The sequence below is a fragment of the Anolis sagrei genome, chromosome 3 (genome assembly GCF_037176765.1).
Source record: "Anolis sagrei isolate rAnoSag1 chromosome 3, rAnoSag1.mat, whole genome shotgun sequence".
In the NCBI taxonomy this organism is placed as follows: Eukaryota; Metazoa; Chordata; class Lepidosauria; order Squamata; family Dactyloidae; genus Anolis; species Anolis sagrei.
The window spans coordinates 6,330,872-6,357,727 of record NC_090023.1 but is presented as its reverse complement, the minus strand read 5'-3'; the positions used below and the strand labels follow the sequence as shown (position 1 = coordinate 6,357,727).

The following is a 26,856-nucleotide window of genomic DNA, read 5'->3' as shown; positions in this document are numbered from 1 at the left end:
GACAGTGCCTGGAGCAAACTTTTGTTGAGAGGTGATTAGATGTCCTTGTTTGTTTCCTCTCTGTTATTGTGCTGTTGTAATTATAGAGTTTTTAAATACTGGTAGCCAGATTTTGTTCATTTTCATGGTTTCCTCCTTTCTGTTGAAATTGTCCGCATGTTTTTTATGGATTTCAATGGCTTCTCTGTGTAGTCTGACATGGTGGTTGTTGGTGTGGTCCAGCATTTCTGTGTTCTCCAATAGAATGCTGTGTCCAGGTTGGTTCATCAGGTGCTCTGCTATGGCTGATTTCTCTGGTTGAAGTAGTCTGCAGTGCCTTTCATGTTCCTGGATTCGTGTTTGGGCAATGCTGCGTTTGGTGGTCCCTATGTAGACTTGTCCACAGCTTTCTGTCCAAGCTTTCATTATCTTCTCCCTCATTAACTTCTGTACCTGACAGATCATTTTCAGACAGTTGTTCTGAGAAAAGCTGTGAAGAGCCTCTCCCAAGAATGTGGCCTTATGGATCTTCCTGAGACAGCTCAGGCCCCTCGTCTGAGCTTTGCTCAGGCCCAAGCAAACCCTCATCCCCAGTGCCAAGAGATTGAGGCCCACCATCAAGAACATCATTCCCATCATGAACATCAGACACAATCAAAGGCTGAATAGGCTGACATACAACAGCACCCCTGAATGGCCATTCATGTTGGGTTCAGCCTGATCCTGATCTGTGTGAACCGGATTCTCTGATAGTTTTTCCAACTGAGCAAGCTCTCCCTGATCCTGACAGTGTGGAATCTGTTGTTGATGAAGAGGTCAGCGGGGATGAAAATGAATCTCAACAGCTGGAGGAAAATGTTTTGGAAGTTAGCCGTGATATCACTAGCAGTGATATCTCTCCACCTGGGGTTTTTCATGAGGACCGAAGAGAACAGATAGTTAGAGACAGAAATATTTCCCAGTGTCTACGAAGGTCACATCGTTTACAGGAGAGACAGGCCCAGACGTCAAAGTCAAGGGGCGTTTCAAAGAATAGCTTCTTTGGTTTAAGAGGCCTCCTGCCGGGTGCCTCTTTAGATCAAGCAATGTTTGGGACTGTGGCTGTGCCTTGGCAGAATTCCTGTGTTCCATGGCCAGTAATCCCAGAGGCTTGTATTTATCAAGTTCATGGTTAGCAAAAGGCTAACAGATTCCTGGTTCTTGTATTGTGGCTTTTGAATTTTTGCTCAAGTTCAGAGATTCTACTGACTGCTGTGTTTTTCTGTGGCTTTTTGACTTTGCATTTACCTTTCTTTTGTAACCAATTTTTCATCAATAAACAAGGATTGCTTTTCCTACAGTCCAGTGTGGTGGATTTAATCTTATGGTCTCGTTTTTTGAACTGGGATGCAACAATTCACCCATGTTGTGGAAGGATGCATGCCTAAGAAGCGTGTCACCAACATGAAAAGTTTAAAAAGCTCCAGTGCATCTTTATGCCCAGCTTCCATGGTTCGGAGGAGGTCAATACGCGCGTTGATGTGTTCAAGCCATTCCTTGCAATCAAGAGGCCTGGATTTGCACTCGCTCCCCGTTTGCTAACGTTGCTCAGCCTTCCTCGCAGCTGCCCTGTTTTCCTCTGTTATGACAGTGTGTGTGTCCCTGTGACCTACTTGGGCACTCTTCTGGCAAAAGGATGCACTGATGATGTGCCTCACGTCTCTGCCAGCGTGCGCCTTCCCCCCTTCTGCGTGTGTCTCATCTGCTTCCCCATTTTTGCAACAAAGATGCTTCAGAGAAGGGTCAGAACCGGGGAAGGGGGTCCCTCTCCCTCCAAACAAAAGGAACCTGTGCCGAGGAGAACAATGGATACTAGGCGCTCTTATGAGGGCACTTTGGACGGGAGCCACATGCGATGCAGCGGGAGGCCATAGTCAAGCAAGTAAATCAATCTGGACTCATTTCTTTGCACAGCTGCTGACCAGCACAGCTGTGTTTTCTAGAGGGAAGCGTAGCCTTGGGTATTTCTGTCTGTGCTTCTCTTTTAGGCAAGATAAGGAATGGATTGACCCATTTTCTTGACTTGGGAGTAAAAAGATTGAGGTCAGCTTCCATAGAAGTTTAAGATATATTGATTGATTAACTTTTAGCACTAACGTATAGCAGAATATCACCTTCTCATAACTTGGGAAAGGGAAGATTAAGGCTGCATTAATTAATTTGTCGTGTCAGGGCAACCAGTCAATTGTATTACATTTCTAACAGAACAAAACAAACAGACAGACAAAATACAAAATTTGCAAGTTTGGTAGTTGATTAAATGTCCTTTGAGCAGTATCTGGCCACTTGGAGTGCCTCTGGTGTTGCCGCAAGAAGGTCCTCCATTGTGCTCAGGTTGCATTGCAGCAGGTGGTCAGTGGTTTGCTCTTCTCCACACTCGCATGTCAAGGATTCCACTTTGTAGCCCTATTTCTTGAGGTTGGCTCTGCATCTCGTGGTGCCCGAGCACAGTCTGTTCAGCGCCTTCCAAGTTGCCCAGTTTTCTGTGTGCCCAGGGGGGAGTCTCTCATTTAGTATCAACCATCAGTTGAGGGTCTGGGTTTGAGCCTGCCACTTTTGGACTCTTGCTTGCTGAGGTGTTCCAGTTTCTTAGAAAACTATTTCTAGATTTAAGTTGTTGACATGCTGGCTGATACCCAAACAGGGGTGAGCTGGAGATGTCTCTGCCTTGGTCCTTTCACTATTGGCTGCTACTTCCTGGCGGATGTCAGGTGGTGCGATACCAGTTAAGCAGTGTAATTTCTCCAGTGGTTTAGGGTGCAGACACCCCATGATAATGCGGCATGTCTCATTAAGAGCCACATCCACTGTTTTAGTGTGGTGAGATGTGTTCCACACTGGGAATGCATACTCAGCAGCAGAGTAGCACAGCGCAAGGGCAGATGTCTTCACTGTGTCTGGTTGTGATCCCCAGGTTGTGCCAGTCAGCTTTCATATGATATTGTTTCTAGCACCCACTTTTTGCTTGATGTTCGGGTAGTGCTTCTTGTAGGTAAGAGCGTGGTCCAGAGTGACTCCCAGGTATTTGGGTGCGCTGCAATGCTCCAGTGGGATTCCTTCCTTCCCAGGTCATCCTCAGAGCTCGGGATGCTTGTCTGTTCTTGAGATGAAAGGCACATGTCTGTGTTTTAGATGGGTTGGGGATCAGCTGGTTTTCCCTGTAATAGACAGTAAGAGCATCTAGAGCTTCAGAAAGCTTCTGTTCAACCATCTCAAAGCTCCCTGCTTGAGCAGTAATGGCACGATCATCAGCATAGATGAAACTCTATGGGAAAGTCTGCATTAATATTAATATGTAATTTTATGCAGTGATAATTGTTTACTGTTGGTTTTTGTTTACTGTTTATATTATTTTCTGTATCTATGAATTGCTGTAAGCCTCCCTGAGTCCCTTCGGGGAGAGAGGATGGGGTATAAATAAAGATTATTTGATATACAACAATAGTACACAGCAAACAAGATCACTATTCTGGGTTTTGTATTGGATCACATGTCGGACCCTTCCCAAGTGTCTAGGACTGTGATGTATTGGCAAACAATGTGTGCAGATCCGAGTAGGGTGGCCTTTTTCAGCTCATCCAGAATCCGAAATGCTGCCAAATTTCCCACATGGGTGGCTGAGGCAGTGATGCCTTTGCTTTCTGATAGGTGCAAAGCATGCTAACGTTGCTTCTTCCACAAAACAATTGAATGTGTCAAGGCTCAGATTACCTCCAGGCTGTGTTTCTAAGGCAGTAGTTCTCAACCTTCCTAATGCCGCGACCCCTTAATACAGTGCCTCATGTTGTGGTGACCCCCAACCACAAAATTAGTATTATTGCTACTTCCATATTGTAATTGTGTTATTGTTATGAATCATAATGTAAAAATCTGAAATGCAGGATGTATTTTCATTCACTGGACCAAATTTGGCACAAATACCCCTTAACAGCCGTCAGCCACATGACCTTGGAGGTGTCTATGGACAACACTGGCTCTTTGGCCTAAAAATTGAGCACCAACTCCCAGAGTTGGACACAACTGGACTTAATGTTAGGGGAAAACTTTTACCTTATGTTACCCAATATGCCCAAATTTGAATACTGGTGGGGTTGGAGGGAAAATTGATTATGTCATTTGGGAGTTGTAGTTGCTGGGATTTATAGTTCACCAACAATCAAAGATCATTCTGAACTCCACCAGTGATGGAATTGAACCAAACTTGGCACACAGAACTCCCACAACCAACGAAAATACTGGAAGGGTTTGGTGAGCACTGTCCTTGAGTTTTGGAGTTGTAGTTCACCTGCATCCAGAGAGCATTGCAGACTCAAACAATGATGGATCTGGACCAAACTTGGCACTGATACTCAATATGCCCCAATGTGAACACTGGTGGAGTTTGGGGAAAATAGACCTTGACATTTGGGAGATGCACTTGCTGGGATTTATAGTTCACCTGCAACGAAGAGCCCTCGCCTGCTCTGCACCCCTGCCTGCCGGCGGGAGAGCAACACAGGCAAGGATCGCCTGGTGCAAGGCTTTGTGTCAAAAGGCCCTCGCCTGCTCCGTACCTGTGCCTGACGGCGTGAGAGTGACACAGGTGAGGGGTGCCCACGGAGCCACTCACCCGTTGCTCGCCTCCTTCTGCCATCAGAAGGAGATGAGGGACAGGCGGATGGCTTCGCGCATGGGAGTGCCAGTGGCTCAAGGGGTCGGCTGCCATTTTGGAGGGGGCATGGTCAGCCAATGCGGCTTCGCGACCCCCAGAAAATGGTCAAACGACCCCCTGAGGGGTCGCGACCCCCAGGTCGAGAACCGCTGTTCTAAGAGGTATTTAAATGATTTTTGGTGTCTAGACTTGGATTCCATCTCCAAGTTTGACACCAGTTTAATCACTATGATTCTTATGGAACCCTGGGCATTGTAGTTTGGTGAGGCACCGGCACTCTTTGGCCGAGAAAGTTAAAGCTTTGAGAGATGCTTGTTAAAGTAGTGTCAAAACTGCATTAATTTATCCATGTGGATGGTTTCTTGGAAAGGCTGCAATGAAGACCCTTTCACAAGTTACTGTTTTTGTGCCTTCAAGTCATTTTTGATCTGAGGTGATTAGAGCAGTGTTTCTCAACCTGGGGGTCGGGACCCCTGGGGGGGTCGCGAGGGGCTGTCAGAGGGGTCCCCGAAGATCATCAGAATATACAATATTTTCTGTTGATCATGGGGGTTCTCTGTGGGAAGTTTGGCCTAATTCCATCATTGGTGGGGTTCAGAATGCTCTGTGATTGTAGGTGAACTATAAATCCCAGCAACTACAACTCCCAAATGTCAAGGTCTATTTCCCCCAAACTCCACCAGAGTCCACATTTGGACATATTAAGTGTTCGTGCCAAGTTTGGTCCAGATTGAACATTGTTTGAGTCCACAGTGCTCTCTGGATTTAGGTAAACGACAACTCCCAAACTCAAGGACAATGCCCACCAAGCCATTTTCAATTCCATCATTGGTAGAGTTCAGAATGCTCTTTGATAGCAGGTGAACTAGCAGGTCCAGATCCATCATTGTTTAAGTCCACAGTGCTCTCTGGATGTAGGTGAACTACAACTCCAAAACTCAAGTTCATTGACCATCAAACCCTTCCAGTATTTTCTGTTGGTCATGGGATTTCTGTGTGGCCAGGTCTGATTCAATTCCATCGTTGGTGGAGTTCAGAAAGCTCTCTGATTGTAGGTGAACTAGAAATCCCAGCAACTACAACTCCCAAATGACAATATCAGTCCCCCGCAACTCCACCAGTGTTCAAATTTGGGCGTATCGGGTATTTGGGCCAAATTTGGTCCAGTGAATGAAAATCCATCCTGCATATCAGATATTTACATTACGATTCAGAACCATATCAAAATTACAGTTAAGAAGAAGCAACAAAAATAATGTGATGGTTGGGGGTCACCACAATATAAGGAACTGTATTAAGGGGTCGCGGCATTAGGTAGGTTGAGAACTACTGGATTAGAGTATACCACAGTGTTTCAATTCAACGCCAAACTGCATTAATGCATGCCTTGAGTAGCAATGATAACTGTTGAGCTAAAGCCCAGAATTCCTTTTCTCTTGCATGAATTTGACACTTGCGTGATGGCAAAAAAATCCACCAACAAAGCAGCAGCGAGGAAAATAGGGGAAGGGAGATATTTATACAGCCCACCTGGTTGAGAAATGCTGCTAAAGGGAAAAAAATAATTTAATTTAAATGGAGACAGGGACGGTAACCTAAGTCGCCCAAATGGCTAGAACACAGGAGCGCATGAAATAAAAATAGGTCATGCTCAGCCCTGAATATGTTCCGTATTTTGCTCCATTTCTCAGTCTTGCTATTCGTAGAAGTAGCAGAAATAATAGCAATGGTAAACCAGCATCTTGCATTTATCCTTAGAATCCTAGAGTTGGAAGAGACCTCATGGGCCATCCAGTCCAACCCCATTCCGCCAAGAAGCAGGAATATTGCACTCAAAGCACCCCTGACAGATGGCCATCCAGCCTCTGTTTAAAAGCTTCCAAAGAAGGAGCCTCCACCACACTCCAGGGCAGAGAGTTCCACTGCTGAACGGCTCCCACAGTCAGGAAGTTCTTCCTCATGTTCAGATGGAATCTCCTCTCTTGTAGTTTGAGGCCATGGTTCCATTGCGTCCTAGTCTCCAGGGAAGCAGAAAAAAAGCTTGCTTCCTCTTCCCTGTGGCTTCCTCTCACATATTTATACATGGCTCTCATCATATCTCCTCTCATCCTTCTCTTCTTCAGGCTAAACATGCCCAGCTCCTTAAGCCGCTCCTCATAAGGCTTGTTCTCCAGACCCTTGATCCTTTGAGTCTCCCTCCTCTGGACACATTCCAATTTGTCAATATCTCTCTCCAATTGTGGTGCCCAGAATTGGACACAATATTCCAGGTGTGGTCTAACCAAAGCAGAATAGAGCATGGGGAGCATGACTTCCCTGGACCTAGACCCTATGCTCCTCTTGATGCAGGCCAAAATCCCATTGGCTTTTTTGCCGCCACATCACATTGTTGGCTCATGTTTAACTTGTTGTCCATGAGGACTCCAAGATCTTTTAAACTGCTTGTTATCTAGAGTTCTCCTCCTTCTGAGTGGTGTTCCTTTTTACCGTCTTGATTCTGGTGTTTTTCAATACTGGGAGCCAGATTTTGTTCATTTTCATGATATTTATTTGTCGTGTCAGGGCAACCAATCAATTGTATTACATTTCTAACAGAACAAAACAAACAAACAGACGAAACACAAAATTTGCAAGCTTGGTAGTTGATTAAATGTCCTTTGACCAGTATCTGGCCCCTTGAAGTGCCTCCGGTGTTGCTGCAAGAAGGTCCTCCATTGTGCATGTGGCAGGGCTCAGGGTGCATTGCAGCAGGTGGTCAGTGGTTTGCTCTTCTCCACACTCGCATGTCGTGGATTCCACTTTGTTGCCCCATTTCTTGAGGTTGGCTCTGCATCTCGTGGTGCCAGAGCGCAGTCTGTTCAGCGCCTTCCAAGTTGCCCAGTCTTCTGTGTGCCCAGGGGGGAGTCTCATTTGGTATCAGCCATTGGTTGAGGTTCTGGGTTTGAGCCTGCCACTTTTGGACTCTTGCTTGCTGAGGTGTTCCGGCGAGTGTCTCTGTAGATCTTAGAAAACTATTTCTAGATTTAAGTCATTGACGTGCTGGCTGATACCCAAACAGGGGATGAGCTGGAGATGTCTCTGCTTTGGTCCTTTCACTATTGGCTGCTACTTCCTGGCGGATGTCAGGTGGCGCAATACCAGCTAAGCAGTGTAATTTCTCCAGTGGTGTAGGGTGCAGACACCCCGTGATCATGCGGCATGTCTCATTAAGAGCCACATCCACTGTTTTAGCGTGGTGAGATGTGTTCCACACTGGGCATGCGTACTCAGCAACAGAGTAGCACAGCACAAGGGCAGATGTCTTCACTGTGTCTGGTTGTGATCCCCAGGTTGTGCCAGTCAGCTTTCGTATGATATTGTTTCTAGCACCCATTTTTGCTTGATGTTCAGGCAGTGCTTCTTGTAGGTCAGAGAACGGTCCAGAGTGACTCCCAGGTATATTTTTCATGGTTTCCTCCTTTTTGTTGTAATTGTCCACATACTTCTTATGGATTTCAATGTCTTCCCCGTGTCATCTGACATGATGGCAGTCAGAGTGGTTCAGCATTTCTATGTCCTCCAATACTGTTCTGTGTCCAGGTTGGTTCCTCACGTGCTCTGCTATAGCTGACTTCTCTGGGTGAATTAGTCTGCAGTGCCTTTCGCTTCATGGGTGAATGGTTCCATCACATTTCCATGGGAATTGCGGTGGAGGCGGAGGAGACGATGATGCCGATGCCTCAGAGGTGTGCTAGAACCTTGCTGATTCAAAGACTTGTCACTGGGACTCTGAAGATCCATTGTGTCTCAAACCAGGCCCAGGAATGTGGCCACACAAGAGGAAAGAGGGCTGTGCAGGAAGAGGAACGGAGGATTAGCTGGGTGTAGTATCTCCCTGCGGCAGAGAGAGAGGAAAAAGGTTTCTTTCCTCCCTTCATTCTTTCAAAGGAAAACCCCTCCTAGATCAGAAAGCTTTGACTCATCTGAGTCATTCCATGGACCTGGATCATGGGAGTCCTCTTGGAGTTCTCATTTTGAATCATACACTTGGAAGAGATCACAAGGGCCATCAAGTGCAACCCAGTTCTAGAATCATAGAATCAAAGAGTTGGAAGAGACCTCATGGGCCATCCAGTCCAACCCCATTCTGCCAAGAAGCAGGAATATTGCATTCAAAGCACCCCTGACAGATAGCCATCCAGCCTCTGTTTAAAAGCTTCCAAAGAAGGAGCCTCCACCACACTCCGGGGCAGAGAGTTCCACTGCTGAACGGCTCTCACAGTCAGGAAGTTCTAGTAGTGCCACCTGTATGTAGAACTTTAATTTGCAAAGGTTTGAACTGTGTAACATGCCCCAGTGTAACATGCCCCGTTGTTCATTCGTTCAGTCGTCTCCGACTCTTCGTGACCTCATGGACCAGCCCACGCCAGAGCTCCCTGTCGGCCGTTACCACCCCCAGCTCTCTCAAGGTCAGTCCAGTCACTTCAAGGATGCCATCCATCCATCTTGCCCTTGGTCGGCCCCTCTTCCTTTTGCCTTCCACTTTCCCCAGCATCATTCCCTTCTCTAGGCTTTCCTGTCTCCTCATGATGTGGCCAAAGTACTTCAACTTTGTCTCTAGTATCTTTCCCTCCAGTGAGCAGTCGGGCTTTCTTTCCTGGAGGATGGACTGGTTGGATCTTCTCGCAATCCAAGGCACTCTCAGCACTTTCCTCCAACACCACAGCTCAAAAGCATCTCTCTTCCTTCGCTCAGCCTTCCCTAAGGTCCAGCTCTCACATCCGTAGGTTACTACAGGGAATACCATGGCTTTGACTAGGCGGATCTTTGTTGCCAGTCTGATGTAACATGCCCCAGTGGAAGGCAAAAGGAAGAGGGGCCGACCAAGGGCAAGATGGATGGATGGCATCCTTGAAGTGACTGGACTGACATTGAAGGAGCTGGGGGTGGTGATGGCCGACAGGGAGCTCTGGCGTGGGCTGGTCCATGAGGTCACGAAGAGTCGGAGACGACTGAACAAATGAACAACAACAACAAACATGCCCCAACGTGCTTGTTTACCCTGTAAATGTATAGTTGGATTGATTAGTTATTGATAGCTGTCAATCAGTGTTGTTTGCACCAGTTGAATTGCTCCTCCTGCTCAATTGTTTGACCCCACCTCTTCCTAGAGAGCAGGACAGTGTTTCCTTCTTCATTCTACCATCAGACAGCTTTATAGACGGACATGAAAAAGATTTGGCTCTAAAGCCCTTGTTTAAGCTATCTCTCATCACCAATTCTCAGGTTTTTACCCTTGCGACTCACACTTCATGCCCAGATCTTCTGGGACGACGCTGAAGAGTCTCCAGCGCCTTCAAACCAGTCCTTTGGCACCAGAGGAAGACTTTGTGTCTTCAAATGTAGGCCATTTGGACTGGGGTTGTGGGTTGCTCCGGCATTCACAGCCATTGAGAAAAGAGGGAACTTGGAAAGCTTCTCAGTTGCAAAACTCCTTGGACCCAAGGCTTAGAATCATAGAATCCTAGAGTTGGAAGAGACCTCATGGGCCATCCAGTCCAACCCCATTCTGCCAAGAAGCAGGAATATTGCATTCAAATCACCCCTGACAGATGGACATCCAGCCTCTGTTTAAAAGCTTCCAAAGAAGGAGCCTCCACCACACTCCGGGGCAGAGAGTTCCACTGCTGGACGGCTCTCACAGTCAGGAAGTTCTTCCTCATGTTCAGATGGAATCTCCTTTCTTGTAGTTTGAAGCCATTGTTCCGCGTCCTAGTCTCCAGGGAAGCAGAAAACAAGCTTGCTCCCTCCTCCCTGTGGCTTCCTCTCACATATTTATACATGGCTATCATATCTCCTCTCAGCCTTCTCTTCTTCAGGCTAAACATGCCCAGCTCCCCAAGCCGCTCCTCATAGGGCTTGTTCTCCAGACCCTTGATCCTTTGAGTCGTCCTCCTCTGGACACATTCCAGCTTGTCAATATATCCCTTCAATTGTAGTGCCCAAAATTGGACACAATATTCCAGGTGTGTTCTAACCAAAGCACAATAGAGCATGGTGAGCATTACTTCCCTAGATCTAGACACTAGGCTCCTATTGATGCAGACCCAAATCCCATTGGCTTTTTTTGCCGCCACATCACATTGTTGGCTCATGTTCTCAGAACCTGTGCATGTGTTTGCGTGAAGGGCAATGGAGGTAGTTGAGTTGCGCATGCTTTATTTCAGAAACCCTGCTGGGAAGGGTGGAAAAGTCTCGTCTCCTTTTCTTGCCTAAAGTTTAAAAATAAATCCCTTATAAAGGCTTAAACCTTCAGCATAGGAGAGTTAATGATCTCCTTGGGGGGAAATCAAGTCCGCTTGACAACCAAGCCGTCTCTGACTCAGAAATGTTCATTATTTCCCAGCAGTGGCTGTTAATCTGGTAATTTGTTGAAAGTCTCTCCCCCCCTCTCTCTCATACACACATACACCATGTTTTTTCACCCTTTGCTCCAGTGTTAAGGACCATTCTACACTGTAGAATTGATACAGTTCAATGTCAAGTTAATGGCAGTGGCTGAGTGCTATGGAATCTTGAGAGTTGTAGTTTGGTGAAGCAGCAGGACTCTTGGACAGAGATGTTTAAAGGCCCCAAGAAACGAAAACTCCCAGGATCCCATAAAGTGATGCCAAATAGGATTAATGGACATAGAATCATAGAATCATAGACTCAAAGAGTTGGAAGAGACCTCATGGGCCATCCAGTCCAACCCCATTCTGCCAAGAAGCAGGAATATTGCATTCAAATCACTCCTGACAAATGACCATCCAGCCTCTGCTTAAAAGCTTCCAAAGAAGGAGCCTCCACCACACTCCGGGGCAGAGAGTTCCACTGCTGAACGGCTCTCACAGTCAGGAAGTTCTTCCTCATGTTCAGATGGAATCTCCTTTCTTGTAGTTTGAAGCCATTGTTCCGCGTCCTAGTCTCCAAGGAAGCAGAAAACAAGCTTGCTCCCTCCTCCCTGTGGCTTCCTCTCACATATTTATACATGGCTATCATATCTCCTCTCAGCCTTCTCTTCTTCAGGCTAAACATGCCCAGTTCCCTAAGCCGCTCCTCATAGGGCTTGTTCTCCAGACCCTTGATCATTTTAGTCGCCCTCCTCTGGACACATTCCAGCTTGTCAATATCTCTCTTGAATTGTGGTGCCCAGAATTGGACACAATATTCCAGATGTGGTCTAACCAAAGCAGAATAGAGGGGTAGCATTACTTCCTTAGATCTAGACACTATGCTCCTATTGATGCAGGCCAAAATCCCATTGGCTTCTTTTGCCGCCACATCACATTCCTGGCTCATGTTTAACTTGTTGTCCACGAGGACTCCAAGATCTTTTTCACACGTACTGCTCTCGAGCCAGGCGTCACCCATTCTGTATCTTTGCATTTCATTTTTTCTGCCAAAGTGGAGTATCTTGCATTTGTCACTGTTGAACTTCATTTTGTTAGTTTTGGCCCATCTCTCTAATCTGTCAAGATCGTTTTGAATTCTGCTCCTGTCCTCTGGACTATTGGCTCTCCCTCCCAATTTGGTGTCGTCTGCAAACTTGATGATCATGCCTTCTAGCCCTTCATCTAAGTCATTAATAAAGATATTGAACAGGACCGGGCCCAGGACGGAACCCTGCGGCACTCCACTTGTCACTTCTTTCCAAGATGAAGAGGAAGCATTAGTGAGCACTCTCTGTGTTCGTCCACTTAACCAATTACAGATCCACCTCACCGTAGTTTTGCCTAGCCCACATTGGACTAGTTTCCTTGCCATGGGGGACCTTGTCAAAGAAGGCCGTACTGAAATCCAGGTGCGCTCCATCCACAGCATTCCCTGCATCTACCCAGCTTGTAGCTGTATCGAAGAAAGAGATCAGATTAGCCTGGCATGACTTGTTTTTGATAAATCCATGTTGACTATTAGCAATGACCGCATTTGTTTCTAAGTGTTTGCAGACCGCTTCCTTAACAATCTTTTCCAGAATCTTGCCCGGTATCGATGTGAGGCTGACCGGACATTGGACATTGTTTGGGTCATCCTTTTTTCCCTTCTTGAAGATTGGGACCACAGTGGCCCTCCTCCAATCTACTGGAACTTCTCCCGTTCTCCAAGAACTCTCAAAGATGGTTGCCAATGGTTCCGAAATGACTTCCACTAGTTCCTTCAATACGCTTGGGTGTAGTTGATCTGGCCCTGAAAAGGGACTTGAACTCATTGAGAGCGGCCAGGTATTCCTGGACGACTTGTTTCCCAATTTGGGGTTGGATGTCCTCTAATCCCTCATCCACTCCATCTTGCTGAGGTTGAAGATGACTTTCTTTTTGTGAGAAGACCGAGGCAAAGAAGGCATTAAGTAGTTCTGCCTTTTCCCTACCCCCTGTCAACCTTCAAACACTAAGATTCTGTGCTTCCATACTGGGCTGGCCCAGAGTGTTTCCACCAAGCCTGTCCTTGAAGAAGTTGCCATTGGAGATGAAGACCAGCTCCAATTTGGATCCAGCCCTCTCCATCTTCTTCCCTTTGCTCCTTTAAGCATCTCATGGCCTTTTCATGTTTCCGTCACTTTGCTGCCTGTCATTTGGCTTCTGCTTTTGGCCCTCGGAAGCCGTCTCAAGGCTTCTTCTGGCCAGAGGAGATAACTAAGCGCTAAATAAGCTGCTTCATGCCCAGCTGATGAGTCTTTGGAGAACAGTGACAAAGATCCCATGTGTCATTTCTCTCCCTTCTAGTAGAGATCTGCTGTGCTTGTGAGTTTTCCAAGGGCTTCTGGCATCTCTGTGTGCACATCTCTCAAAAAACTCAAAAACCAATGTCTCCTTATAGAATCAAAGAGTTGGAAGAGACCTCATGGGCCATCCAGTCCAACCCCATTCTGCCAAGAAGCAGGAATATTGCATTCAAATCACCCCTGACAGATGGCCATCCAGCCTCTGTTTAAAAGCTTCCAAAAAAGGAGCCTCCACCACACTCCGGAGTAGAGAGTTCCACTGCTGAACGGCTCTCACAGTCAGGACGCTCTTCCTCATGTTCAGATGAAATCTCCTCTCTTGTAGTTTGAAGCCATTGTTCCATTGCATCCTAGTCTCCAAGGAAGCAGAAAACAAGCTTGCTCCCTCCTCCCTGTGGCTTCCTCTCACATATTTAGACATGGCTATCATATCTCCTCTTAGCCTTCTGTGCAGGTACAGCTGTACCAGAAGCTCCCACTTCATTTGCTTTGCATTGCATTGCATTGCTTTGCATTAAGCTAAGCCCTGGGATTCTTCAGGGGGTGGCTTCCTGTTAAAGTTTACAGTTATAGGGCAGGCCACCTGTCCATTATTATTAGGTTCCCTAGTCCCACCCCCTTTTTGGGCTTTGGAGGGAGGTGAGCCATTTTGTTAGTTAGTCTAAGCTAGGTTAGCCAATGTATAGGATGTGTGTAACTTCCCCTGTACAAAGGCTTCAACCTTTAAGAATCTCCAGGGAAAGAACGCCAGGGAAGCATTCCCACAGCCTTAAGCAATCCAGGGGAGAACAGCTTTAAGAACTCCAGGAAAACAGCCTTAAAGACTAAAGAACTCCTAGCTTGAGAACATCCACGGCCTTGCTGGTAGGTCCACTCGGTGTCTGAGAAGCCGTTCGACCCGGTAGCGGAGCACGCATCAGTGAGGGTTGGATTTCAGTCAGCCTGGGAGTCAGTGAGGAGCCGACCAAGGGCAAGATGGATGGATGGCATCCTTGAAGTGACTGGACTGACCTTGAAGAAGCTGGGGGTGGTGACGGCCAACAGGAAGCTCTGGCATAGGCTGGTCCATGAGGTCACGAAGAGTCGGAGACGACTGAACGAACGAACAACAACAAAAGGGAGAAGTTAAAAAGGGGGAATTTTCCTTTAAAGAAAAGTTATTGAAGATAATGCCTGTCCCCTGTGGACAAGATTGAGAGAACCAATACTTTATCAAGAAAGCCTTGCAGTTCCTGTTTGATTTCATTAATAAAAGACTTTGTTGTATTCCTCAAGCCATCTGAAGATTCTTTGTAGAGGAAGCCCCTGAGAACTTCTCCTTGGGGCCCCTGGCTTCCCGCTGGGCAAAGGTTATACATCCTATTCTTAAAGTCAACTAACTACAGGCCCAGCGGCAACAGAACACCTTCTCTTCTTCGGGCTAAACATGCCCAGCTCCTTAAGCCGCTCCTCATAGGGCTTGTTCTCCAGACCCTTGATCATTTGAGTCGTCCTTCTCTGGACACATTCCAGCTTGTCCTTCAATGCTTCTCAGTAATTGGGGTCAGTAAGATCATACAGACATTTTCACCTGCAAGAAATTGTACGGCATGTAGTGACTATTTCTATTGACATGGTATAATTTATTTATAAATCCAGGGGAGAACAGCTTTAAGAACTCCAAGAAAACAGCCTTAAAGACTAAAGAACTCCAGCTGGAGAACATCCACTGTCTTGCTGGTAGGTCCACTCGGCGTCTGAGAAGCAGTTCGGCCCGGTAGTGGAGCCCACATCAGTGAGGGTTGGATTTCCGCCCTTCTCACTCCGCAGGGAACTCAGGGCGGATTACAATGCACATATAAATGGCAAACATTCAATACCATGTTTTCTAATAACCTACTATAATATTGTGGACTCAGAAATTCCCTAACCAATAAATGCGTTTTTGGGTCGCCAAATCGGACCCTTCTGGAGTGGTGGTTTCCTTACGAAGAGTGAAACCCACGGCCGAGGACGTGTTTGCCAACCATTCGGCTAAAATGACTGCAATGGAAACTCGTTGTCGTCCTTCCTTTTTCTAAAAGACAATCTCTCTGGGCAATTTCTCAGCGTGAGGGGGTTGACTCTCCGGCCCCCGTGCATTCATGGACAATGGTCTTTTCTTCACCCAGATGTAAGAAGTAACAATGCTGTTTCTGCCTCTCTGGAGAGACAACCATTCTTTTTCTAAGTCTGAAGGACCAGAGCCACGAAATCAACTCCCTTTTCTGTTGTACTTCTCCTCCATCCATGCAACAAGGGAGAGAGTTTTATTAGATGCGCACATACCGTATATATGATTAGGTTAAAAGCAAGAAAGAGCTTTACCAAACACTGTTGAGCATGTGTCCCTTCTCTGTTTGCATCGCGGGAGTGAAGCCATCCTATTTTCTGCTTCGTGAACTCGCCAAAACCAGTTCTTGAAGCCTTGTGGGCACATGTTTCCCCATATGTATGTTGCACAGAGTGAATGGGAAAGGCAAGGTATACAAGAAAGAGAGCGCAAAATGAAGACATCTAAGTGTTTATGACTCACGCCTTGGCTATAAAGTTTCAGGGCTTCAGATAATCCTGGCTAGCAAGCATATTATCTATGAAATAGGGATCTTGAAATTTTCCCTTCCTTCCTTTTTTCTTTTTACTTCTTTTTTCTTCCTTCCTTCTTCCCTCCCTCCCTTCTTTTTCCTTTCCTTTTCTTCCTTCCCCCTCCCTTCCATCCTTCTTTTTCCTTCTCTTACCTTCCTTCCTTTTTTCCTCCTTGCTTCCTTCTTTTTACTCCCTTCCTTCTTCCCTCCCTCCCTCCCTTTTTCCTTTTCTTTTCTTCCTCCATTCCTCCCTCCCTTCCTTTCTTCTTTTTCCTTCTCTTTTCTTCCTTCCTTCCTTCTTTTTACTTCCTTCTTTTCTTCCTTTCTTTCCTTCCCTTCCTTCCTTTCTTTCCTTCCCTTCCTTTCCATCTTTTCTTCCTTTCTTCCCTTCCCTTCCTTCTTTTCTTCCTTCCTTCCTTCCTTTCTTCCTTCCTCCCGTCCTTCTTTTTCCTTCCTTCCTTTTTTCTCCCTGCTTCCTTCTGTTTTACTCCCTTTCTTCTTCCCTCCCTCTTCTTTTCCCTTCTCTTTTTTCCTCCCTCCCTCCCTTTCTTTTTACTTCTCTTTTCTTCCTTCCTTCTTTTTACTTCCTTCCTTCTTTTCTTCCTTTCCTTCCCTTCCCTTTCCTTCCTTCTTTTCTTCCTTTTCTTCTTTCCTTCCTTCATTTTCCTTCTCCCTTCCTTCCTTTCCTTCTTCCTTTCCTTTTTTCCTTCCTTCCTTCTTCCCTCCCTCCCTCACTTTCTTCTTTTTTCTTCTCTTTTCTTCATTCCTTCCTTCTTTTCCTTCCTCCTTTTTCCTTCTCCTTCCTTCCTTCCTCTCTCCCTCCATCCCTCTTTCTTTCCTTCCTTCTTTCCTTCCTTCCTTCCTTCCTTCCTTCCTTCCTTCCTTCCTTCCTTTCTTGCAACACCCCAAATGCCCCCAAATCCCCATCAGAATCTCCTTGGAGACTGTTGTATTTCATGCAAGTAACTTCTGCCAAAAACTTATCAGAACCTCCCAATAGATTACCAACCTATGCAATGAAAAGTATTGTAGTAGCATGACTCCTCTGCGAAGATACAGCAGAGCATTAAAAGATCAGTTCTCAAATCCATATTTACGCTCAGAGTCTGCCACATCTGAAAAAAAAAGGATGAACGTATAATCCCAAAAACTCTGCCCGGTGTGAAGTGGTGGGCTTTCATGGCAATGTTGTGGTGTCTGTAGTGCGCTTGGAAGTTACTTATGGCAAAACTAAAGCGACGCCGTCATAGGGTGCATCTACTCTGTAGAATGAATGTAGTTTGACATCACTTTGAGTGCAATTGTGCTGTCACGTGCTGGGCCTATAATAATTGTCTTTTGAACAGGACGTGCTCTTTGTGCCCAGCGGGAAGCCGGGGTGCCTCGGCTGAGAGGCCCTAAGGATTTTCCTATACAAAAGTCTTTAAATGCTTGGAAAGTTTAACAAAGTCCTTTATTATTGCTTAGATCTTCAACAATTTAAACAAACACTTCTCAGATCTTCAACAAGTCAAAAAATTGCTTCTTAACTTGCCCAAATGGACAGGCTTTTCTTTTCTTTTAAGAGGAAAACCCTTTTTAACCCCTCCCAGGCAATCTACTTTCTATGCTTGCTGGTGTGGGCTCTACTCCCGGCTCCAATTGCTTCTGGTTACCCGAGTAGACCTACCAGCCAAGGCTTTGTAGATTCTCCAGCTGGAGTTCCTTTGGATCTTTTCCACGAAAGATGTGGAGCTGTTTCCCCCGGATGCTGTGAGAAACGAAGTTTGTCTACAGATGGAGCTGATCCACGTCCTGTAGCTAAGCTTTCCACTATAAGACTGAACTAAAAATGGTTGCCTTTCCGTCTCAGAGCCCTGGAAAAAGGGGCGGAACCAAAACTTAACAATGATAGACAGGTCATTGGCCCTATAATTGCAAACCAAGGGAAGCCACCTTACTGCAAAATGCACGGAACCTTGGAATATATGCAAACACTCAATAGAAAGAAAATGAAGCTGAAGCTCCTGGTTATTTATTTTTTATTTGTCGTGTCAGAGCAACCAGTCGATTATATTACATTTCTAACAGAACAAAGCAAACAAACAGACAAATACAAAACTTGTGAGTTTGGTTGGTTAAATGTCCTTTGACCAGTATCTGGCCACTTGGAGTGCTTCTGGTGTTGCTGCAAGAAGGTCCTCCATGGTGCATGTGGCAGGGCTCAGGTTGCATTGCAGCAGGTGGTCAGTGGTTTGCTCTTCTCCACACTCGCATGTCGAGGATTCCACTTTGTAGCCCCATCTCGTGGTGCCAGAGCGCAGTCTGTTCAGCGCCTTCCAAGTCGCCCAGTCTTCTGTGTGCCCAGGGGGGAGTTTCTCATTTGGTATCAGCCATTGGTTGAAGTGCTGGGTTTGGGCCTGCTACTTTTGGATTCTCATTTGCTGAGGTGTTCCAGCGAGTGTCTCTGTAGATCTTAGAAAACTATTTCTAGATTTAAGTCGTTGACGTGCTGGCTGATACCCAAACAGGGGATGAGCTGGAGATGTCTCTGCCTTGGTCCTTTCACTATTGGCTGCTTCTTCCTGGCGGATGTCAGGTGGTGCAATGCCGGCTGAGCAGTGTAATTTCTCCAGTGGTGTAGGGCGCAGACACCCCGTGATAATGCGGCATGTCTCATTCAGAGCCACATCCACTATTTTAGCGTGGTGAGATGTGTTCCACACTGGGCATGCACACTCAGCAGCAGAGTAGCACAGCGCAAGGGCAGATGTCTTCACTGTGTCTGGTTGTGATCCCCAGGTTGTGCCAGTCAGCTTTCGTATGATATTGTTTCTAGCACCCACTTTTTGCTTGATGTTCAGGCAGTGCTTCTTGTAGGTAAGAGCACGGTCCAGAGTGACTCCCAGGTATGTGGGCGCGCTGCAATGCTCCAGTGGGTAATCCTCAGAGTTCGGGATGCTTGTCTGTTCTTGAGATGAAAGGCACATGTCTGTGTTTTAGATGGATTAGGGATCAGCTGGTTTTCCCTGTTGTAGGCAGTAAGAGCACCTAGAGCTTCGGAGAGCTTCTGTTCTACCATCTCAAAGCTCCCTGCTTGAGCGGTGATGGCATGGTCATCAGCATAGATGAAACTCTCTGTCCCTTCTGGCAGTGGCTGGTCATCTGTGTAGATGTTAAACATGGATGGAGCAAGTACACTCCCCTGAGGCAGGCCGTTCTTCTGTTTCCGCCACCTGCTTCTCTGGCCCTGGAACTCAACAAAAAAGCTCCTGTTTTGTAGCAGGTTTCCTATGAGGCGGGTGAGGTGGTCGTCCTTTGTGATACTATACATTTTTTTCATAGAAGCTCCTGGTACAGCCGTACCAGCACAGCAATGGTTCAGTCTTATGGAAGATCAGGTTTAAACTGCATCTCCTATGACCCCATAGCACTGAGCCATGGCAACACAAGTGGTATCAAACTGCATTAACTCTACAGTGTAGATGCACCCTAAGTTGGTGCCAGCTGAGTCTCTGGATCTCCGTGTTCAGCAGGACATTGATGACTCATAGTCTCTGCTGCGGATTCATTACATTGTTAGAGTCTCTCCCTCTCCCTGTATGTGAATATATCTTTGTGTGTTTGTGTATCTAGTTCAGAGGAAAAAAACACTGGCTGATTGTGTTGTGTTTATTTTCGGAATGTGAGACACCCATCCTACCAAACACAATACCGAATGATACAATAGAAAAACTGCGCAAGGAGCAACACAGTCATTATCTGAGTCTTGTTAAGAGAAGCATAGTAATAATAAGAATACAGGATGATAAACATAGTGTAATTAAGAGGAGAAAAAAGCACCAGATCGTTGTCCTCGTGAAGACAGATCGCCGGAGTCCTTATTGTTTGTGTTGTTCTTTTGCAAAAGAGAAGCAAATAGGCATATTAAATCTCTCTTATACAAATTCCCTTTGAGATCTGAACGCATCTTGGTTGATTTATTAGCAGTCGCTTGGCTGCCAAGATTTATTATTTTGATCCATAACGAATATCGCATATGCAATGGCACATCATGGATGCGCTCGTTATCCATCCTGGGTGTTGTCTCTCTCTCTCTCTCTCTCTGACCCATTCTGCATCCTACTACACTTCGGAGGAGGGCAGACCATGGATGATGGGACTTGAAGTACCTCCTCTCTCTCTCTCTGACCCATTCTGCATCCTACTACACTTCGGAGGAGGGCGGACCATGGATGATGGGACTTGAAGTACCTCCTCCCTCTCTCTCTGACTCATTCTGCATCCTACTACACTTCGGAGGAGGGCGGACCATGGATGATGGGACTTGAAGTACCTCCTCTGCATCCTACTACACTTTGGAGGAGGGCGGACCATGGATGATGGGACTTGAAGTACCTCCTCTCTCTCTCTCTCTCTCTGACCCATTCTGCATCCTACTACACTTCGGAGGAGGGAGGACCATGGATGATGGGACTTGAAGTACCTCCTCTGCATCCTACTACACTTCGGAGGAGGGCGGACCATGGATGATGGGACTTGAAGTACCTCCTCTCTCTCTCTCTCTCTGACCCATTCTACATCCTACTACACTTCAGAGGAGGGCGGACCATGGATGATGGGACTTGAAGTACCTCCATTCACTTCCCGAGACCGCTGTGACCCTCATCCAATGACTGACCAAGACCAAACTTGGCACACACAGCCCCCATAACCCACTCTACATCCTGGTGCACTTTGGAGGAGGATGGACTATGGATGATGGGACTTGGAGTACCTTCACTCACATCCTGAGACCGCTGCGACCCTCATCCAATGACTGATCAAGACCAGACTTGACACACATAACTCCCATGATCCCCTTTACATCCTGGTGAGGTTTGGGGGGAGGACAGATGATGGGATTTGTAGTACTTTCAAACTCTTCAGTTCCCATAGACCACCACAGTCCATAACAAAGACCGAACTTGGTACACAGAGCCTCCATTACCCACTCTACATCCTGGTGCAATTTTGTCAGAGTTTGGCGGTGCACAGCAGAAGGATTGCTAGATCAGCAGACACCGTGTTGCAAAATAAGGACTCTGCAGGCTTTTAGTTACAAAAGAAACTAAGTTTTACTAAGCACAATCAAGAGACACGTCTTACTACAGCGAGCTACAATTCAGGAACTAGTCAAAACGAAAGTCTCTTCACATCTGCTTATCTCTTCTCTCTTGCTGAGACTAGTTACTCCCTTCTGTTCCCAGCAAGAGCAAATATTATCTCACTTTTCTCAAGGTTACATAGAAGGAGGACGGACCATGGGTGATAGGATTTGAAGTATCTCCACTCACTTCCCAAGACTGCTGCGACCCTCATCCAATGACTGATCAAGACCAAACTTGGCACACAGAGCCCCCATGACCCACTCTACATCCCGGTGCATTTTGGAGGAGGATGGACCATGGATGATGGGACTTGGAGTACCTTCACTCACATCCTGAAATGATTGTGACCCTCATCCAATGACCAATAAAGACCAAACTTGACACACAGCCCCCCATGACCCTCTCTACATCTTGGTGCAGTTTGAAGAAGAATGGACCATGGGTGATGGGACGAAGTAACTCTACTCATTCCTGAGATCACTGTGACCCTCATCCAATGACTGATCAAGACCAAACTTGGCACACACAGACCCATGACCCACTCTACATCCTGGTGCACTTTGGAAGAGGATGGACCATGGATGATGGGACTTGAAGTACATCCACCCACTTCCCAAGACTGCTGCGACCCACATCCAATGACTGATCAAGACCAAACTTGGCACACAGAGCCCCCATGACCGACTCTACATTCTGGTGCAGTCTGAAGGAAGACGGACCACTGATGATGGGACTTGAAGTACTTCCACCCACTTCCCAAGACTGCTGCGACCCTCATCCAATGACTGATCAAGACCAAACTTGGCACACAGAGCCCCCATGACCCACTCTACATCCTGGTGCAGTTTAGAGGAGGATGAACCATGGATGATGGGACTTGAAGTACCTCCACCCACTTCAAAAGACTGCTGCGACCCACATCCAATGACTGATCAAAACCAAACTTGGCACACAGAGCCCCCATGACCCACTCTACATCCTGGTGCAGTTTAGAGGAGGATGAACCATGGACGATGGGACTTGCAGTACCTTCACTTACTTCCTGAGACCACTGCAAGCCACATAAATAACTGATAAAGACCAACCTCGGCAGACAATGCCTTTCTCAAATAACCCGGTCAGTGTGGGGCCCCCAAGCTAGTGTGTGTGTGTGTGTGTGTGTATGGTTGGGATATAAATAGAAGTAATAAGCGAATAAGGATAAAATATTCCCCTGTCAGGCTGTTGGAGCCTGCTTTCGAGCAGCAGCCTGCAATCATTAGTTCTGCTTTACCAGAAAGCTCTGTTACTTGACTGGAACGCGAAGTCCCTTTCGGCGGCACAGCCGTGCTTCTGCGCAAGTGAGCATCAAGGGGCCCGATGTCGCCAAACAGCATAGCAACCGCCCTGGGTTGCCTTCCTTTCTCTGCAACACGCAGCGCTGCCTTGTTGCCTTCCAATGCATTGATTTCAGGAAGGCTGTGATATTCTCTCAAGGAAGTGAGCAACATCTGGGCTGGACAATGCAGATGTTAGGTGGGTTGGGAATTGGACGAATCTAAACGGTGCATCTATCTCAGCGTTTCACAACCTGGGGAGAGAAGCGTTTCTCCCCCTGGGGAGAGAAGAGGGGTGTCAGAAAGGTCGCCAAAACTATCAGAAAACACGGTATTTCTATTTATACTAATGATCATGGGGGTTCTGCATGGGAAGTCTGGCCCAATTCTGTCATTGGTGGGGTTCAAAATGCTCATTGATTCTAGGTGAACTATAAATCCCAGCAACTGCAACATGTTTCAGGCTGCTCCACTAAAATAACCTACTTTCGACAAGTCAGCATGTTTTCCCCCTTCTTCTGCAATGATGAGTGGTTGCTTTCTGGGAGGAACCGTCTGTGCCGACGGATCTCCAGTGCCAAGCTGGCAATTGGCACAACCGTGGTGGTTGGTGACTGTGTGAAGGGGAATGCTTGCGAGGATTGTGGTTTGGAGAGGCCCCAGCACTCCTTGGCAGAGAAAAGGCTACAGAACTTGTGAAACTACAACTCCCAGCACTCCATAGCATTGAGATATGGCACCTAAAGTGATGCCAAGCTGCATTCATTCTACAATGCTGATGCACCCGCGGAGTCCCAATTTTGGGGGAACGACTGGGATGATGATGATAAGAGTACCACTACTAGTAGTAGCAATAATATTAATAATAATAATAATAATAATAATAATAATAATAATAAACCAGGGCTTCAGTTGTTTGCATGAAAGAGGTTTCTCCGGATCTCCATATCCATGGATTCTGTATCCACGGACTCAATCATACATATAATAATAATAATAATAATAATAATAATAATAAAAATAAAAATAAAAAAAACAGGGCTTCAGTTGTTTGCATGAAAGAGGTTTCTCTGGATCTCCATATCCATGGATTCTGTATCCACGGACTCAATCATACATATAATAATAATAATAATAATAATATAATAATAGATGACCAGAGCTTCACTTGTTTGCATGAAACAGGTTTTTCTCTCCCCCCTCCCCCCCGCAACCCTTCCAAGGCACTTGGATCTCCATATCCATGGATTCTGTATCCACGGACTCAACCATACTAATAATAATAATAATAATAATAATAATAGACCAGGGCTTCAGTTGTTTGCATGAAACAGGTTTCTCCCCCCAACCCCCCACCCCACAACCCGTCCGAAGCACTTGGACCTCCATATCCATAGATTCCGTATCCATGGACTCAACCATACAAATAATAATAATAATAATAATAATAATAATAGATGACCAGAGCTTCAGTTGCTTGCATGAAACAGGTCCCCCCCCCCCCCCGCCGCCACAACCCTTCCAAGGCACTTGGACCTCCATATCCATGGATTCCATATCCACGGACTCAATCATACCTATAATAATAATAATAATAATAATAATAATAATAATAGAAGACCAGGGCTTCAGTTGTTTGCATGAAAAAAGTTTCTTCCCCCTCCCCAACAACCCTTCCGAGGCACTTGGACCTCCATATCCATGGATTCTGTATCCACGGACTCAACCGTAGTTCACCTAGAATCAATGAGCATTTTGAAGCATTTTGCAGTTTCTCCAGTTGCTCCTGACACGAAAAAAATACTTAAAGTATTAAAAGGTCATTATGTCCTCTACAACAAAGGGAGGAGCGATCACTTAGTTTCAAATCTGATGGTTGAACTTATTTCTCCTTCATGGTCTCTGTGAAATTGCACATATGGTAGTTGGTTGTGCATGCTCAGCAAACTACCATATATGTGGGTTTCACAGATAACCATTCAAAGAAACATGGTTACATGAAAGTCACCCCACTATCTTTTTGTATTATCTCATTTTCCCCTTCTTTTCTGGATTTCTTATGTTCATTTCTCTGCTCCAGAGTGTGGTGGAGGCTTCTTCTCTGGAGTCTTTTAAACAGAGGCCGAATGGCCATCTGTCGGGGGTGCTTTGAATGCAATATTCCTGCTTCTTGGCAGAATGGGGTTGGACTGGATGGCCCAGGAGGTCTCTTCCAACTCTAGGATTCTATGATTCTATGATCTCAGTTCTTCTTGTCAGATTGTTTCTTGTAAACCTTTATCTACCAAGGTGTTGAATCCACTATACTTCTGAGCATTGTTTAGCTTTACATCCATTAGAAGGACCAGGGATCTCCACTGCATGTGTTCTGGCTCCTTTCCAATGATGTGCCAATCCCTGTTGACGTTTTTCTGACAAGGGAGACTTTCTTGCTTGGGAACAATAGGGTGGGGGAACCCACACATTCTCCCTTGGCACGCACTTTGCCTCCTGCGGACACAACAAAAGAGACGTCTGTGTTTCCTCCCTTGGCTTTGGATGGCAAAGAAGCCAGCGCAGAGGAGCGGATTGAGAAATGCCACAGCTGGGCATCAAATGGGGGGAAGGGGCTGCTCAGTGGAGTGGTCTGTTGGGGGTGTTTTGAAATATTCCTCCCTCTTAGAACTTGAATTGACTTGTGGGGATTACAACTTCTAGAATTCCCCAGACAATGGGCAACGAGGCTGGTTGATTGAGGATTTTGGGAGCTGTATAGAATGATGTAGAAACACAGTGTTGGAAGAGACCCCAAGGGCCATCCAGTCCAACCCCCTTCTGCCAGGGACTATGATGATGAAGACACTATAATCCTATGGAGGTAGTCTACTTTCTAAACTTTGCTGGTGTGGGCTCTACTCCCGGCTCCAAACTGCTTCTTGGGTCCCGAGTAGACCTACCAGTCAAGGCTTTGTAGATTCTCCAGCTGGAGTCCTTTGGAACTGTTTTCCCCCGGATGCTGAGAGAAACGAACCTTCTCTACAGGTGGAGCTAATCCACGTCCTGTAGCTAAGCTTTCCAATGCAAGGCTGGCCTAAAATGGCTCCCTCTCCTCCCAGAGCCCTGGGGAAAGGGGCAGAACCAAAACTTAACAATGATTGATGGGTCATTGGCCCTATAATTGCAAACCAAGGGAAGCCACCTTATTGCAAAATGCATGGAACTTTGGAATACATGCAAACACTCAAAGAAAGAAAAGGAATGTATTGTCGAAGGCTTTCATGGCCGGAATCACTCAGTTCTTGTGGGTTTTTTCGGGCTATATGGCCATGTTCTAGAGGCATTTCTCCTGACGTTTCGCCTGCATCTATGGCAAGCTTCCTCAGAGGTGAGGAAGCTGGAGCTTTTGGTGCAGCCGTACCAGCACAAGGGGAGTTTTAAATTGGTGCCCTTTCCTTGCCCTCCCATCTCTACCAATATTCTCTGCATCCTTGGCAAGGAAGGCAGTCCTGCGCAGGTGAAGTGAGCACTCTCTTCCTGGCTTGCAAAGAAGGGGTTTATTCTGACAAGGACCTAATCAGGAGCTTTGCAGGCTCTGTCCTAATTAAAGGCATCTATGGTGAGTTGAGGAGCAGGCTTCTGACAGGCGGTCCCTGGCCAGGCAGCGTTCTTTCCTTAAGATTGTGTTCTGTTGGGAGAGCCCAGGTGTGTTGACAGTGAAGTAACAACATCCCAGGGGGTTGCTCTGTTCCTTCAATCCTTCCTTCTTTCTAAGGCAGGCATGGGCAAACTTGGGCTCTTCAGGTGTTTTGAACTTCGACAATTCCTAACAGCCTACCGGAGGGTCCAAGTTTGCCCATTCAAAGTATGAGGATATTCAAAGTATGAGGATAAAAGTACAGCAAAATGTCATTCCCAGCAAAATGAATTTGAAATGTGTAGATCATAGAATCATAGAATCAAAGAGTTGGAAGAGACCTCATGGGCCATCCAGTCCAACCCCATTCTGCCAAGAAGCAGGAATATTGCATTCAAATCACCCCTGACAAATGGCCATCCAGCCTCTGCTTAAAAGCTTCCAAAGAAGGAGCCTCCACCACACTCCGGGGCAGAGAGTTCCACTGCTGAACGGCTCTCACAGTCAGGAAGTTCTTCCTAATGTTCAGATGGAATCTGAATCTGGGATTTATGGGAGTTGTAGGCCAAAAACATCTGGAGACCCCAGGTTGAGAACCACTGTTGTAGATCATCTTCTGAATGTGCACAGATGACATTATCATCAGCATACTGGAGTTCTATAATAGATGTTGTTGTGATATTGGTTTTGACTTTTGGCTTACAATACCCATCATGGGTATTGGCCTACAATACCCATCATTTGGATGGCCCCGGATACCTGAAGGTTGTCTAATGCACCTGCCTT

At 46.3% G+C, this 26,856-nt stretch overlaps 1 protein-coding gene across 1 annotated transcript in view; it reads left to right on the top strand.

The window, feature by feature from the left end:
* Window positions 1-1,600: 1,600 nt before the first annotated feature.
* Window positions 1,601-26,856, top strand: part of RELT (RELT TNF receptor) — a 67,378-nt gene continuing 42,122 nt past the window's right edge. The window contains exon 1 of the mRNA XM_060771263.2: window positions 1,601-1,900. Coding sequence (XP_060627246.2) covers window positions 1,663-1,900 — 238 coding nt within the window. The 5' untranslated portion in view covers window positions 1,601-1,662. The remainder of the gene's footprint in view (window positions 1,901-26,856) is intronic.